General features: G+C 35.1%; 1 protein-coding gene across 5 annotated transcripts in view; it reads left to right on the forward strand.

Moving 5' to 3' along the window:
• Positions 1-16,667, forward strand: part of LOC150077751 (cell adhesion molecule Dscam1-like) — a 351,950-nt gene that overhangs the window by 271,282 nt on the left and 64,001 nt on the right. For all 5 annotated transcript variants that reach the window (XM_090385498.1, XM_090385494.1, XM_090385495.1 and 2 more), the window contains exons 21-22: positions 11,695-11,985; positions 14,825-15,004. In XM_090385498.1, coding sequence (XP_090241624.1) covers positions 11,695-11,985; positions 14,825-15,004 — 471 coding nt within the window. The remainder of the gene's footprint in view (positions 1-11,694; positions 11,986-14,824; positions 15,005-16,667) is intronic.

The following is a 16,667-nucleotide window of genomic DNA, read 5'->3' on the forward strand; positions in this document are numbered from 1 at the left end:
CTGTGCTGCTGCAACAGGATCTGGAAAGGTTGAGCAGATGGGCTGAGAGGTGGCAAATGAAGTTTAATATTGACAAATGTAAAGTACTACATAAGGGAAACAGCAACCCCAGAGCAACATATCAACTCTGTGGTACTACACTGACAGTGGTAGAGAATGAAAAGGATCTGGGGGTAATTGTACAGGCAGATATGAAGTTCTCTGAGCAGTGCAGATGGGCTGCAAGAGTAGCTCATGGTGTATTGTCAATGATATATAGGAAGTTTTCTAGCAGGGATAAGGAGGTGATTATTCCCTCATATAAGGCAATGATCAGGCCACACCTAGAGTACTGTATACAGGCCTGGAGGCCTCATTTCAAGAAGGATGTAGAGCTGCTGGAACGAGTACAGAGAAGGGCAACAGGATTAGTGAATGGAACAAAGGGGTGCTCTTACGAAGAAAGGCTTAAGTTTTGCAAATTACAGTGTCTGGAGACTAGGCACCAGCGAGGTGATCTGATAGAGGTGTATAAAGCCTTGAATGGTTTGAGCATGCTCAATGCTGATGGGATTCTTCCTCTTGCTCAGAATAATGACCTCAGAGGGCATAAATTCAAATTGAGGAAAGACAGATGTAGGATAGACGTGCGAAAATTTGCCTTTAGCCAGTGGGTGGTTGATTGGTGGAACAGACTTCCATCCCTTGTCGTGGAAGTTGATAGCCTAAATAAGTTTAAGGCTCAGCTGTACAGGTATGTCGAACGAACAGAGGGGTGAAGTGGAAGTGGTTATTTTTTATTTATTTATTTTATTTTATTTTTATTTTATTTTTTTTTGGCTGATGCTGCATAAGCTTGCTTTCTTGCATCAAATGCCTCTACTAATGCTAATGCTAAAGATTCTTAAAAAAAACAACCACATGAAACAGTCACAATGGAGAGGTAGCTCAACAACACCACTTGTGAAACAGTTATTAATCAGTTGGAAGTTAATTTTGAGCAGGTTAAGAATAGTACACTTGCTGCTTATCAAATGCTGGTTGAGCATTCTGGTCTCTTGGCAAGGCCACAATATTTGTCTATTAATGCTTTTACCTTTGTCAGAACCTTATCCTTTGTGGCATCCTCAGCCAAAGACAAAGCCAACTTACTTGCATCCTATTTAATTCTAACTCTTTTATTGATGATCTTTGTAAACCACTTTCTGTCATACCTAATCAGCTCTGTTTAATCCCTCCAGTGGTTTTCTCTCAGAAGGATGTTAGAAAAATTCTGAACAGTCTTGATGCTTATAAAGCTACAGACCCTGATAGCATTTGCCCACCTGTTCTCAAAGCCTGTGCTCCTGAGTTGCTCCGTTTCTCTCTTGCTATTTTTCATTTTCTTATTCTACTTGAATTTTCCCTTCTTCTTGCAAATTAGGTCACAATACAGCCAACTCCACAAAACTGAAAAATATCTGCCTTCCAATTATTGCCCTATTGTACTTATCTATACTCTTTCAGTGTCAATCCGCTGGTGATATATCAGCTTGTTTTACTCATCCTTGTAGGAAAAAATGGAGAAATTCAAGCAGTTGCACTTGACATTTCCAAATCTTTTGGACTTGTTTTACCTAAAGGTCTTCTAAGCTTCCATGTTATGGGCTGCATCCTGTATTTTGCAATTGAATATCCAGTTTTCTCTCTGAACACTCACTGTAGGTGATGGTACATGGCATGCTATCTTCTAACTTCTCAACTAATGCTACTGTTCCTCGCATTTCAGTTCTTTCTTCCACTCTTTTCCTCTTGTATATTAATGACCTCCTTCTGAGGATGGGAAATCCTATCGATAGTTTGTTGATGACAGCACACAGTATTCGACCTTCCAATTTGAGAAACCTTGTTCTGCACAAACGGCCTCAACTCTAATATTCACCACCAATTCCTTAAATATGGATCTCAAGATACTTCTCCAATGGACAAAGAAAGCTTAGTTAACTTCAATATTTCTAAAACTCAGTCCTTTGTATTAGTAGTGGCAAATGATGCAAGAAAGTTAGCTTATACAGCATCAATCAAAAGAAAAAGAAAGGAAAAAAAACCTTCCCATTTCACCTATCTATCCCCTTTAACAGTTTGTCTAATTCCTCCTTGAATTTATTCAAGCTATCCACTTCCCCAACATCAAATGGAAGTTTGTTCCAGCAATCAAGCACCTGCTGGCTTAAGGCAAACTTCTGCATATCTATTCTGCAACTATCCTTCCTCAGCTTGAATTTATACCTCCTCATGTGTGGTCTGAGCAAGAGGAAGAATCCCATCAGAAATGAGCTTGCTGGTGGGATGAGCTATTCAAAACCTTAAACACCTCAGTTATTGGTACAGTAATGGCGCCTCCGTAGCCAGGTGGGCAGGAGCAGCAGTGCATAGCATACGCTTCTTGATTAGACCGCGGTTCGAGCCTGTGACCACCAAATACGGAGGATGCGGAAAGGTCAAGGAATGACCACCGCATATCCTGAGCAATATGGCCTTAGTTGCTAATGCTCCTAAAAACCTAACAAACAAACAACAACAAACAAACACCTCAGATCACCCCACAGGTGCCTAGTTTCCAGATGTTGAAATTTGCATAACTGAAGCCTTTCTTGGTAAGAGCACCCCATTGTTCCCTTCACCAATCTCAATAACTTTCTCTGCACCCACTCCAGCAGCTCTACATCCTTCCTAAAATTAGGTCTACAGACCTGTATGCAGTACTCAAGATGTGGCTTGACCAACATCTTGAATAAAAAATTTATTTAATTTACTTTAAAATTTTTATTTAATTTTTTAAATGTGCATTCCATAAATTTAATTTAATTAACTTTAAAATTTTAATTAATTTAATTTAAATTTAAAATTTTATTCCTAAGGAAGCTATGGTCTAGATAGGGAGATGGTAAATTTGCATGTTTCCACACCCATTTAAGGGTCTGGGTCTCTATAGTGAATATATATTCCAGATTAGGGGCAGCAGATGTCCAGGGATTAGCAGTATACATGATTCCAGACATATATAAATATTTATGTATTTTTAAATAGAACTGCATGTTTTTAATTTTTACTAGACAGAAGCTTGTTCATATTCTTTTATTAAGGTACTCGGTGTGAGTTTTGAGAATGAGTTTCAAGTCTGAAAAAAATTCCATGAAACTGAAATTGCAAAACTGCACCTGCAGGTTGGCCTTGGACAAGAATTGTCAGCAGAGAAGACCTTGATGCTAGTGAGAAATTGACATAATGAATTTCAGCTGAATTCAGTTGCTGGTTAGAGCAGGTAAGATGATTATTAAAGATTTCATATGGAAGAAGAGATTTTAATGCCCTTTCTGTAATTACTGATGGGAATATCAGCCTTCAGGGTATAGGCCAAGTAAAGAAGGCAGCACTGAGATGAACAGGGCCAATAAGGAACTATTATGAGGATACCATAAGGAACCCCCTACCATGTCTTGGAATACTTGGTTAATAATTGATTCTCAAATTTGAAGTGAAGTATTCTCTTTGATGAAATGTGCTTAATGAAGGATAGGGCAGGATCTTTGATTGGAAATAATTTTTCAAGAACTGAAAGGAGGTAATAATAGGCAAAAAAAGAATGCTCTTTAAAAGACTGCTTTACAAATTGGAGCAGTGTCGTATTGTGGGTAAGTTACTGTTATGGATGAAGAGATGGTTCAGTGGGAGAAGGACTAATGTTATTAGTGGAGTCAATGCTAGGCCCATTGTTGTTTTCTGTATTTATTAGTGATGTTGCTGAAAGCATATCAGGCTAATGTCTAAGTTTCTAGATGATGTAAAGTTGGCAGGGTGGTTAATTAGTATTAGTATTAATGGTGGCAAATGAGGAAAGAAAGCAAGCTTATACAGCATCAGCCAAAAAAAAATAAAATAAAAATAAAAATAATCCAAATACACCTATCCATTTTTTTACATGGGGAGGGAACCAGCCTCCCGTGCAGCTCCCAACCTGGAGGACCAGTATGTTAATCTTCGTCTGATCCCTACCCTTTGACCTGTATGGCTAGGGTGGCCCTACCGGTAGTCTAACTACTGCCAGCATAGCTCTCTGGGTCATCGGGCTACTCAAGCCTCCTCACCATGACAAGGTGGTAACATTTCAGAAAAAATAAATAAATAAAATAAAAACTCATAAAGCTCAAAGAGGAAAACTGGACGGACAAAGGGATGCGACTCGGACTGGAAAAAGGAAACAAAAAGGAATAACAGACATTTTAAATATTGTAACATGGAACATAAGAGGAGGATTAGGATATAAAGAAGTTGAGCTACTTAAACATTTAAAACAGAAGAAAGTAAATATAGCAGTAATAACAGAAACAAAGAAAAAATTAAAAGGTACAAAAGATTATGATTCTTATACAATGATATACAGTGGAGTAGATCAAAAGGAAAGAGCTAGTGGAGGGGTAGCAATATTAATAGATTGGAAATGGAAAACCAAAATACAGAGCTACACATTTATAAATAATAGAATAATAACAGTAAGATTTAAATTAGACAGAGGTTATTTATGTATAATTAGAATTTATGCTCCAGAAAATGAAAAAGAGGAAGAAACAGATAAATTTTATTTAGAGTTACAAAAACAACTAGATAAGAATATAAAAAAGGACCATGTAGTTATTTTGGGAGATTATAATGCTTGGGTAGGGAAAAGCCAATAAAAAATATTATGGGATGTTATGGAGAAAATAAAGTAAATGGAAATAGATATAAATTAAGAGATTTTGCAACATTTAATAATTTAAAGATAACAAATACATTTTTTTTAGAAAACATGATATACATAAATATACATGGTCGACAAGAGGTACACAATCAATAATAGACTATGTAATAGTAAATCAAAAATTAGCAAAACAATGTTGAGATACTAGGGTGTTTAGAGGATATGATATTAATTCAGATCATTTTTAGTGGCTTCAAAAATATAGTTATGGGCTAAATGGAAGAAGAGAAAAGCTATTAAATAGGGGAAGGAGGAGTTGGGTTATAAAGTATATCTACTTCAAGAAGGAAGTATACAAAATTTATATGAAAAAAGGATTAAAGATGAAATAAGTAAAACATCGGAGAGAGAACAAATAGAAGAAGAATGGAATAATATTTGAAATATAATTCAAAAGACAAAAGAGACACTAGGACAATTCAAGAAACTATAAGAAGAGGGGAGTAAAGATATGGAATGAAGAAATAGCTAAAGCAGTACAAGATAAAAATATCTTAAATATATACAAAACAGGACAAGTGAGAATGAAGAAATATATAAACAAGAACGCAATAAAACTAAAGATATGATAAGGAAGGCTAAAGCAGAGTCATGGCATAGATTTATAAGCACAATAGAACATGATGTTCATGGAAGACAAATTTGGCATATAAAATGATGAAACACTTGAATAGCACAGAGAAAGACACTTCAAGAATAAATATAATAAAGGAAGAACAATGGAAAAAACATTATGAAGAATTGTGGAAAGACCCAACATATCAAACAGAAGAGATACAGTTAGACTCAGATAGTGACATAGATCTGATAGTGAAGAAAGAATTGGAAAAGACATTGAAAGCTACAAAAAATAGGAAAGCAGTAGGAATGGATGGTATAAATGCTGAACTGATCAAGTATGGAAGAAGTTTTTTAAAAGACAGGATACTAAATTTATTTAATAAATGTTGGGAACAATATAAAATACCAGAAAAATGGAAGATAGCAAAAATTATTTCAATATTTAAAAAAAGGAAATAGAAATGATACAAAGAATTATAGAGGGATTAGAGTACTAAATACAGTATATAAAATGTATAGCAAAATAATAAATAATAGAATTAAAATTATCTCTGATGAAATATTAATAGAAGAACAGGCAAGATTCAGAAAAGGAAGGTCATGTACAAATAATATATTTATATTAAAACAAATAATAGAAAAATTGAAAAGAGTTTAATTTAGAAACGCATTTAGCATTTATAGATTATGAAAAAGCATTTGATCGAGTAAACAGACGAAAACTATGGGACATATTGAGTAATAAAGGATACCCAAAGCATCTTACAAAAATAATAGTTTATATTAAGGAACAAAAATAGTAATAGATACAGGTAATAAATTAACAGAAGAAAGTATAATAAATCAAGGAGTTAGACAGGGATGTAGCTTGTGACCAATGCTGTTTAACATATATATTGAGGATATGATATGTAAATGGAAAGAAGAAATTAATACAGGTATATATTTAAATACAAAGAATAGGATTAATACACTGTTATTTGCAGGTGATCAAGTAATTATTCAAGATAGTGATGATAATTTACAAAGAGCAGTATTTAAATTAAACCAAATAACAGAAGAATATAAAGTTAAAATATCAACGATGAAAACTAGAACAATGGCTTTTAAAGGGAAAAATATGGTGAGAACAAAAATAGTTATATACAATAAAATATTAGAACAAGTAAAACATTTTAAATATCTAGGATGTGATATAACATATGATGTCGAAGAAGATATCAACCAGAAATTGACGAAATTTCAAAATATATGTGGAACAATAAAAAGAACTCTGGCTAAGAAAACAAGGAAAGAAACACAATTGAAATTTTACAAAGTAATGGCAATACCAACACTTCTTTATGGTTCTGAAACATGGATACCGAAACAAAGAGACATTAATAGAATACAAGCTGCAGAAATGAAATTTTTAAGATATGTTAAAGGATGTACAAAATTAGATAAAATACCAAACATAAATATTAGAAAGGAATTAAAGATTTATTCAATTAATGGAAAAATTATAGAATATAGACAAAGATGGAAAGAACATGTAGAAAGAATGGAAGATAATAGATTCCCTAAATTAGCTTATACATATAGAGTAAAAGGAAAAAGAGACAGAGGAAGACCAAAGAAAAGATGGGCAGACCTCTTCGAGATCAGAACAGGCGGGTCGCCTAATCCATGAAGGAAGATAAGGTAAGACACATATCCATCCCCTCTAACAGTTTGTCTTGTTCTTCCTTGAATTTATTCAAGCTATTCTCTTTCGCCACATCAGATGGAAGCCTATTACAGCAATCAACCACCCATTGGCTAAAGGCAAACTTCCAGCTCAGAGGTGCTTATTCTCCAGATACTGCAATTTGCAGAACAGAAGCCTTTCTTGGTAAGAGCACTCCCTTTCCCCCTCACCAATCTTGTTGCCATTCTCTGTACTTGCTCCAGCAGCTCTAGATCCTTCCAAAAATGAGGCCTCCAGATCTGTATGCAACTTTCAAGATGTGGCCTAAGTATTGCCTTATACAACAGTATAATGACCTCCTTATCATCGTTGGAAAAATAACTGTATATCATTAACAAACCCCCATGTGTTAGCCTGGCAGCCTTTCTGCACTGTTCAGAGATCATATCTGACTGCACAATTATCCACAGGTCTTTTTCATTTTTCACAATTCTTAGTGTAGTACCACACAGTTGGTACATTAATTTGGGATTACCATTACTCATATACAGTACTTTGAATTTGTCAATGTTAAACCTCAGTTGCCATTTCTCAGCCCAACACCCTAATTTTTCTGGACCTTGTTGCTGTAGCAGCATGCTGTCATTACTGTCATTAACCGTTCTGCCAACCTTCGAATCATCTTCAAACTAAAAATTAAGCCTGATATACCTTCATCAGTATCATAAATAACTACCAACAATCGGCCCAGAACCAAACTCTTAGTCCATAGAGAGCATGACAGTAAAACCATCGATGTCAAGGGGACCAATGTGATTCAATCCCTTCCTTCTATTGTTAATATAAGTAAAGAGGTATTTGTTGCTTTTCTTAGCTTTCTTTACCAGACAGCTTGTAATCTGCTTTGACTTGCCTAACCTCTTTTGTGACTTGACTGCAGACTCATTTATATCTACATACATTAGGCTTCTTTATTACCTGATAATTTATATGCATCCCATGCATTTTTCTTCTCAACTACATATCTCAACAGTTTATCTGACATCCGATTAGATCTAAGTCTTGAACTGTATTTCTAACATGGTATAAAAAGCCCAGTAACTTCCATGATTATTTTCCTGAATTATTATTATTATTATTATCATTAGCTATATGGTGCAAGGAAGCCTGAGGCTTTTGCTGCACCAGCCAAAAAAAAAAAAAAAAAAAAATTCCTGAGTTGCCGAGAGAGAGAGAGAGAGAGAGAGAGAGAGAGAGAGAGGGAGAGAGAAGAATGACGATATCCAGTTCAGGACCTTGGGTGTGCCAAGCTCATACTTACCAGATGTGTGCCCCTGGGGTTGAATGATTATTTCCCATTTAGAATTTGTTAATAACGTCAGCCCTAGGGGCTCACATCTGGTGAGTATGGGCTTGGCACACCTAGGGTCCTGAGCTGGATATCACCATTCTTCTCTTTCTTAGTGCATTCCTTCTACTGCTCTCTTTCTCTCAGGTTTACTCGATTTTTGCCTGGTGCAGCATAAGCCTCAGGCTTCCTTGCACCATATGGCTAATAGTAATAATAATAATTAGTTGGTCCGACTGTAAAGAGTTTAACAGCTGTCTTTGAGACATCTATAGTCTCCTTTAAAAGCAAAATCCCTTCTCTTTACCCTTGATGAAGTAAATCCCACAGTAATACACTGTGATCGCTGCCACCTAGTGGTTCTTTTATCTGCATATCCTTAAAGCATGGAGAATCATTGCTGATGATCATATCAAGATTATTGCTCTCTTTTGTTACCTAAAATGCTGCTATAGAAAACAGTCATCCATTAAATCCACAAAAGTCTTGCTAGTATGTGAGTGACCAATCCACAAGTTCCAATCAATATCTGGAAAGTCAAAAATCCCCATTATAAGACATTATGATTTACTGGACCTCTCAATTTCTCTGTACAGTTGTTCATTGTACTCATCAGAGTCATTAGGCCTATAACACACACACCTGTTCTCATTTTTGTTTTCACAGTGCTTATGTCACACCAAACTGACTCAACATTGCAGTGGCTACTCACATTAACTGGATACTCTCCATATTCAAATTCTGGATCCCTTATATTTTAGTGACACCAAGTCTCTGATATCCTTACAATGTGTGTGCATTTGATGACTTGACCAGCACTTCAAATTCATCAAAAGTATACTTGAACCTGTTCTTACTCTTAGTTACCCTAATACAGTCCCATGTATTTTGACATGTTAATGACAGTAATTAAGGTATGCTACTGCAACAAGATCCAGAAAACTTAGACAGATTGGCTGAGAAATGGTAACTGAAACTTAACCTTGACAAATGCAAGGCACTGCATAGAAGCACCATTAATCCTAGATTCACACACCAACAGTGTGGTGCTATTACTCATAGTGGCAGAAAATGATAAAGGCCTAGGGGTAATTGTGCAACAGATATTAAGTTCCCTGAGAAGTGCACCCAGGATACTGAGACAACTCATGCAGTTTTGTCAATGGCATACAGTTAGTTTACCAACAGGGATAAGGAGGTGGTTATCCTGTTGTATAAGGCAATAGTTAGGCTGCATCTTGAAAATTGCTTACAAATCTGGAGGCTTCATTTTAGGAAGGATGTAGATCTGCTAGAATGGGTGCAGAGAAGGGAATGAAGGGGTGTTTGTACCAAGAGAGGCTTCAATTTTGCAAATTTCTGCAACTTGAGATTAGGCACAAATTGAGTAAGGATGGTTGCAGAATAGATTCAAGGTGGTAGATGACTTTCATCAACCGGTGAAATACCACCACTTTGCTTATTGGAGGCTTGAAGTGGTGAAACCCATGTTTAGTCTCTAGAGCAAAGTTTTCTGGCATCCCCCCCCCCCATACTTCTCCTTCAACCCATGCACAGTACTAAATACTATAGGTTTTGATACCTTTCGTGTTTGGGGTTTTCATAAAAAAAAAAAAAAAAAAAGACGTGCAAAAGTTTGCCTTCAGCCAATGGGTGGTTTATAGCTGGAATAGACTTCCATCTGATGTGGTGGAAATGGATAACATGAGTAAATTCATGGAAGAACATGACAAACTTGGAGGATGGAAGGGTGAAATAGGATTTTTTTTTTTTTTTTTTTGGCTGCTGCTGTCTGTTTGTTTTCTTGCATCACTTGCTATTAGTAATACTAATATTGACTTCAAAAAGCATCATTGACCTTCACATGTTACTGCTCTGCTTGCCATTAAATTAAAGCTGCATTAAAGGAAGTTTTTATTAGCCCAGTGAATTATCTCTTAGCTAGGTGCTAATTCTCAGAAACTTGTAGTTTGCCTTCACAGTTCACCAGAGAAGCTCTATATATATGCACAAATAGAAATGTAAAGAAAAGTGTGATATATATATATTTTATTATTATTTTTTTTTTATTATTTTTTTTTTTTCACACACAAAAGCATATGAGGGAAGCAGCACGACTGTTATAGATAGGGGTTTAGAAAAAAAGATGTGAGTAACCTCATTGAGATATATAGTAGTAATAACGGCAAATTATGCAAGAAAGCAAGCTTTTATAGCTTGCTTTCTTGCTTTCTTGAACCAAAAAAAAAACAAAAAAAAAAAAAAAAAAAAAACAGTTCACCAATCCGTATCCTCCAAGAATTTGCCTAGTTCTCCCTTAAATTTATTCAGCTTATCCACTACGACAACAGATGGAATCCTGTTTTAACAATCACTCCAGTAGCGTAGCTGGGATTTTTTGTCACTAGAAACATTCACAAAAAAAGGTAGCAATTGCCTAATTCTAAAAAGGCACCACAATACCTGATTTTGGGGTCAGTGGGTACAGTGTACCTGCTAACCCTACCCTGGCTATGCCACTGAATCAACCACCCTCTGGCTGAAAGCAAACTTCCACACATCTATCCTGCAACCATCCTTTCTCAATTTGAATTTATATCCCCTCGTGTGTAATCTCAGAAAGTATAAAAATACCATTAACATTCAGATTACTCAATTAAGTCAAGGCTTTAAACACTTCAATAAGATCTCTCTGCAGGTGCCTGGTCTCAAGATGCTGCAATTTGAACAACTGAAGCCTTTCTAGAAGTGCACCCTTCTGTTCCCTTCATCAGTCTGGTTGCCCTTCTCTGCACCCATTCCAGCAGATCTACATCTACAGTGAGGCCTACAGATCTGTATACAGTACTCATGATACAGCCTAACCATGGCCTTATACAATGGGATAATCACCTCCTTATCCCTGCTAGCAAAGTTTCTGTATGTCATTGACAAAACCATGAACTGTCCTGGCAGCATGTCTGCACTGATCAGAGAACTTTATGTTAGACTGCACCCCCAGATCATTTTCATTCTCCACTATCCTGAGTGTAGTACCACACGATTGATAAGCTACTCTGGGGTTACTGCTAACCGTATGCATTTGTCAATGTTAAACTTCAACTGCCATTTCTCAGCCCATTGACCCAGTTTTCCTAGTTCTTGTTGCAGTAGCTCACCCTGATGACTGTCATTAATGGCCCTGCTAGCAAATAAAGATATGGAAGATATTCAAGAGAAAAAATAAAAACTTTAAATTTTTTAGTTTTAATTTCTTGATATAAGACTAGTAATAGTGCTGTACTTTTTTTTAATTATTTAGAAGAGGATGTGAAAGTAGAATTTACTTAGTCGCCTCTTTTTTTATTTCTATTGCAGCACCAGTTTCTCCTCAAAAAGAAGATTTCTTGTTGCCAAATACTACATTTGTGACCTTACACCTTGGTGCCTGGCAGTCTGGTGGTTGCCCAATCAAACATTTTTCCGTCCGTTATCGTTCTAGCTTTAACAGGCAGTGGAAGTTGGTGTCTGATAGAGTAGGAATACAGCAACAGAAATATGATATTCGCCACTTAGTGCCTGCACAGAGTTATAGTCTGAGAGTTAGTGCTCACAGTGATGCAGGTACCACTGAAGCCGAGTACACTTTTAACACATTGAACATAACAGGTATCTTGAAATTTGATTAACTTATTGAATAATAATGATAAAAAAAAAACATGTATATGTCATAAAGAGTTAAATGCAGTCATGTTAATTTAAATTTAATATTTAGTTTTCAGTCGAAGTTTGCCATTTGTAATAAAAGTTCTTGAGATTGCATCTTGTCATTGCAAATCAGGTGCTAAATCGTTTGTGAATATGACCTTGTTTTTTTCCATAATTAATGTAGATACATATAGATGCTTTTTGTAGATATATGCAAATTGAGAAAATGTCAGTTGTGAAGATCCTAATTCAATGGAAATCAGCAGAAGACGGAGAATTCATTTTTTGCAGAATTATGCATTTTTTGCAGAATTATGCATATGCACAGACTGTTTATTATATAAATAATTGTTTTCTGCATACTGAAAATTACATTATTTTATTTGAGATCACAGTATACATAATTAATGTTTTCATACTTTTTAATATTAAATAAGTGTGTCGCTAATTTGAAAGAGACATGTGGTGAAGGTGCCAGGTGGAAATTAAGAAACATTCAAGCATAAAAAAAAAACTCAGTGTTTGCTGAGATGGGCTAACTGTTTTTTACAAGCTTACAGGTCTTACAATGAAAATTATGTGAGCCATAACAATAGAACTTTGAGCAGTAATGAAAAGTTTTTAAGAGATAAGAATAAAATGGTCTAAGGAATACATCAATATAATAACTTAATGAAGTTTTATTGGCTGCAGGAGTCAGAAACCCAAAAATGTCAATTGAGACTGCCTGTCTTCTTACCAACTTAGAGTTCATCACCAATAAATAAGGTCAGATAATTTAAAATGATGCTGCAGTATGTTAACCTTTTCTCTGTGTAGTAGATGACAATACATCTAGTGAGATTTATTCTTCGATCAGTACTGGAAGTTCAAATTGAAAAGGTACCTTCAAAAAGATTCAAACGAGCTTCACCTGCCATAAGCAAGTTACTGATCAGGTCTTCATCTTCATTTTATTAAATGAAAATGGATCAAGAATCTGCTGATAAAAAGTTACTTGAACAATAATGTCACAATTATTCAGTTCATGAATAGCAGTATCCATTCAGATGAATATTTAAATTGTTATTACATGGAAGCACTTGTACTGGATATGTTCATTGTGACTAACAGTGGAATTCTACAGACTTCACTTAACAGCAAGTCTCATACTCATATTATATTATATTATATTATATTATATATAAAATCATTTATTGCCATCCAATAAAGTAAGAGCAATACCCTAGTACAGCTAAGAGGAGTTTACATAAAATTAAGTGATAATAATAACATATAAAATAGGTAAATGTTGCTTTAAAAAAGGAATAAAATAAAAATTTAACAAGCCCAGTAAAACTAGAAATAATAAGTCTGCAGAAGTTAAAACTTAGATATAATATAATCTAAATCACTTTTTCTGTACACCTTGTCATGAATCCAGACATCAGGGTCAAGGTCAAAACAGGTGGCTAGCTTGGAGTTGTTGATGAATGAAGAATTAAATCTGTTTATTCTTGTGAGTTTAGACTGAAGATACAGAGTGGCTCTGTTTGTCTTTGCTGAAATTTGCCACTGAAGAAAGTTCCAGATGTTAAGGAAATATTCAGCTGACGTGGGCTTGAAGGATGGAGTTTGAGAAGAAAGACAGATCGGCAAGATACATAAAATGTATCTTAACATAACTCCAAGTGGTATAAGAGTGGTTTATGATATATATTAATAATTCATAAAAAAGACAAGATTAGCAATGTGTATAGGAAGTGAGGTGAGATATAGATAATAAATTATTTCTTTACGTACAGCATTCAGATTATAAATGAGAGCAAGATCGTACTTCATAAAAATCATACCTCGAGGTTGTACTTCATAAACCAAAATGCTGTTAAAATGATAGACTAAAGCTTTTTTGCAATGGACTGAAAAGAGAAGTTTACAACCCAGATATACTCTTAAGTACCAAGTACCCTAGCTGCTTTTCCCAGAGAATTATTCTTTATTGTGAAAGAAGTTTCTCAGAAGTTCTGAATTCTGAATATTTATGGTTGTTAAAAGATGATACAGATCCATCATAATGAATATTAGAATTCCATATGAATACATGGAGTCAGAAATATAGAATTGTTATTTTTGAAATACACCTCACCAGCAAAAGCATGATGCTTTGGAGTCCAGTGATCCATGATTACTAATACTTCTTAAATACCTACTAAATGCCAAAATTGTATGGGTTTGGCTACCCCACATTCCTACAGTTACTGAAATATTTGATTTTTAAATGTGTCAGATTAATATGGCAGATGCTATATAAAGTTTGTTTAATACTGATGAAAATTATGTACTGAATATAAAGAAAAAATGTATATACCTGGAAAGAAATAAAGGGGGACCTACAACTGAATGTCACTAGATACAACAGTGAGTGAAGGGGGGTTTTAATTCCTTTTTTCCCCTTTCATTGTAAGTTCAACTCCATAAACTGTAATAACTATTTCTCTTGTTTCTGTAGCTGACTTTTCCAAATTTATAAAAAAATTTAATGTTTGTGCATTTTTAAAATTTAATTATTTGCAGCACATGCTACAAATGAAAGAAACAGGTGCTCACTCACGATAGCTTTCCCCTAAACCAACATATAACAACAAGTTAAAATTTGGTGTGCACATGCATAAAAAACTTTATTGTTGTAAGCCCTACTCACAATCCTTTAGCTACTGCTATGCATTCAAGAATTATAAGATTAATCACCAAGCGTTTTTGATCAAATTCTGTATTTTTAATATAATATATTAATATATCTTATATTTTTAATCTTTTTCAGCTCCTACTCCCAGATCTCATCCACCAATGTTTGCACAGGAAAACTCCATGCCTTTTTACAAAAACCTCACTGTTTTACTTCCTGTTGTAATTTCTGCCATTGTTCTCATCATTGTTATTATTACTGTCATTGTGTGTCTCAGGAGGCAGACAGATCTGAGTAGTAGAGGAAGTACCATTGGTAAGTAAAGGTCCACAAAATGTCATATATTTTAAATAGTTAAAATAGCTTTAATAGTTTGTCATTCATGTGATGAAAGTATTGTTTCCTGATATTTCCTTTTCGTGTATTATGTGAAAAATTATCAACATTCATTGTCATGAAAATATCTTTTTTAATAAAATATGCCAAATATGTATATTTCTATATTAATTTAATTCACATATAGTTATCAGTTTCTACTGAGAATTATCTGTATGGTCTAAAATGATGAAACAGGGAGAGAGAGGAAGAAAATGTAAATAATTTTTTCAAGAAATAATTAGTATTATCAATGGAAAAAATATGAATGGATGCAAGCTTATACTGCATCAGTAAGAAAAAAAACAAACTTACCTTGATTTGTCCATCCCTTCCAGTAATTAGCCTAATCCTTCTTTAAATTTATTCAGACTGCCCACTTCCACAATATCATATAGAAGTTTGTTCCAATAAGGGATTATTCTCTGTCTGAAAGCAAATTTTCACACATCTATTCTGCAACCATCCTTTTCCAATTAAAATTTGTTTCCATTGTCCATGTCATCCTAAAAAGAATAAGGATACCACTATAGTTTACTTAATCCATTTAAAACATTGACTAATCTTGTTGCTGTTCTCTGAACCCAATCCAACAGATCCATACCCCATCTAAAATGAAGTTCCAGACTTGTAAGAAGTACTCCAGATGCAGCCTAATCATTAACTTAACAATAGGATATTACCTCCTTGTCCCTGCTGGCATTATTGACAGATCCCTATGAGCTGTCCTAGCAACGTTAGCATTAGCATTAGTTGAGGCATATGATGCAAGAAAGTAACATTATACAGCGTCAACCAAGAAAAAAAAAAAAAAAAAACAACCCATTCCATTTCAACCATCCAGTCACTCCAAATGTTTGTTTAGTTTGGCCTCAAATTTATTTAAGCTATCAACTTCCACAACAACAGATGGAAGTCTGTTCCAGCAATCAACTACCTGCTGGCTAAAGGCAAACTTCTGCACATCTATTCTACAATTGTCTTTCCTCAATTTGAATCTATGCCCCCTCAGGTTCTTAATCTGAGCAAGCAGGAGTAACCCGTCAGCACTGAGCCTGCTCAAACCATACAAGGCCTTATACACCTCAATCAGATCACCTCACAGGTGCCTAGTCTCCAGATGCTGCAGCTTGCAGAACTTAAGCCTTTCTTCATAAGCACACCCCTTTGTTCCTCTCACCAATCTTGTTGCAGTTCTCTGTACTCGTTCTAGCAAGTCTACATCCTTCCTAAAATGAGGCCTCCAGACCTGTATACAGTACTCAAGGTGTGGCCTGACCATTTCCTTATACAAAAGGATAATCATCTCTTTGTCTCTGGTAGTAAAATTCCTATATATCATTGACAAAACTCCATGACCTGCTCTAGCCGCCCATCTGCACTGTTCAGAGAACTTCATATCTGACTGCACAATTACCCCCAGGTCTTTTTCATTCTCCACCTCCCTGAGTGTAGTACCTCACAGTTGGTACCTTTCTCTTGAGTTACTGCCACCCATATACAGTACTTTGCATTTACCAATGTTAAACTTCAGTTGCCACTTGTCAGCACATCTGCCTAACTTTTCTAGATCCTTTTGCAGTAGCATACTGTCCTTATTGTC

This window comes from Mastigoproctus giganteus, chromosome 11, assembly GCF_048544385.1.
Source record: "Mastigoproctus giganteus isolate SK-2022 chromosome 11, ASM4854438v1, whole genome shotgun sequence".
Lineage (NCBI taxonomy): Eukaryota > Metazoa > Arthropoda > Arachnida > Uropygi > Thelyphonidae > Mastigoproctus > Mastigoproctus giganteus.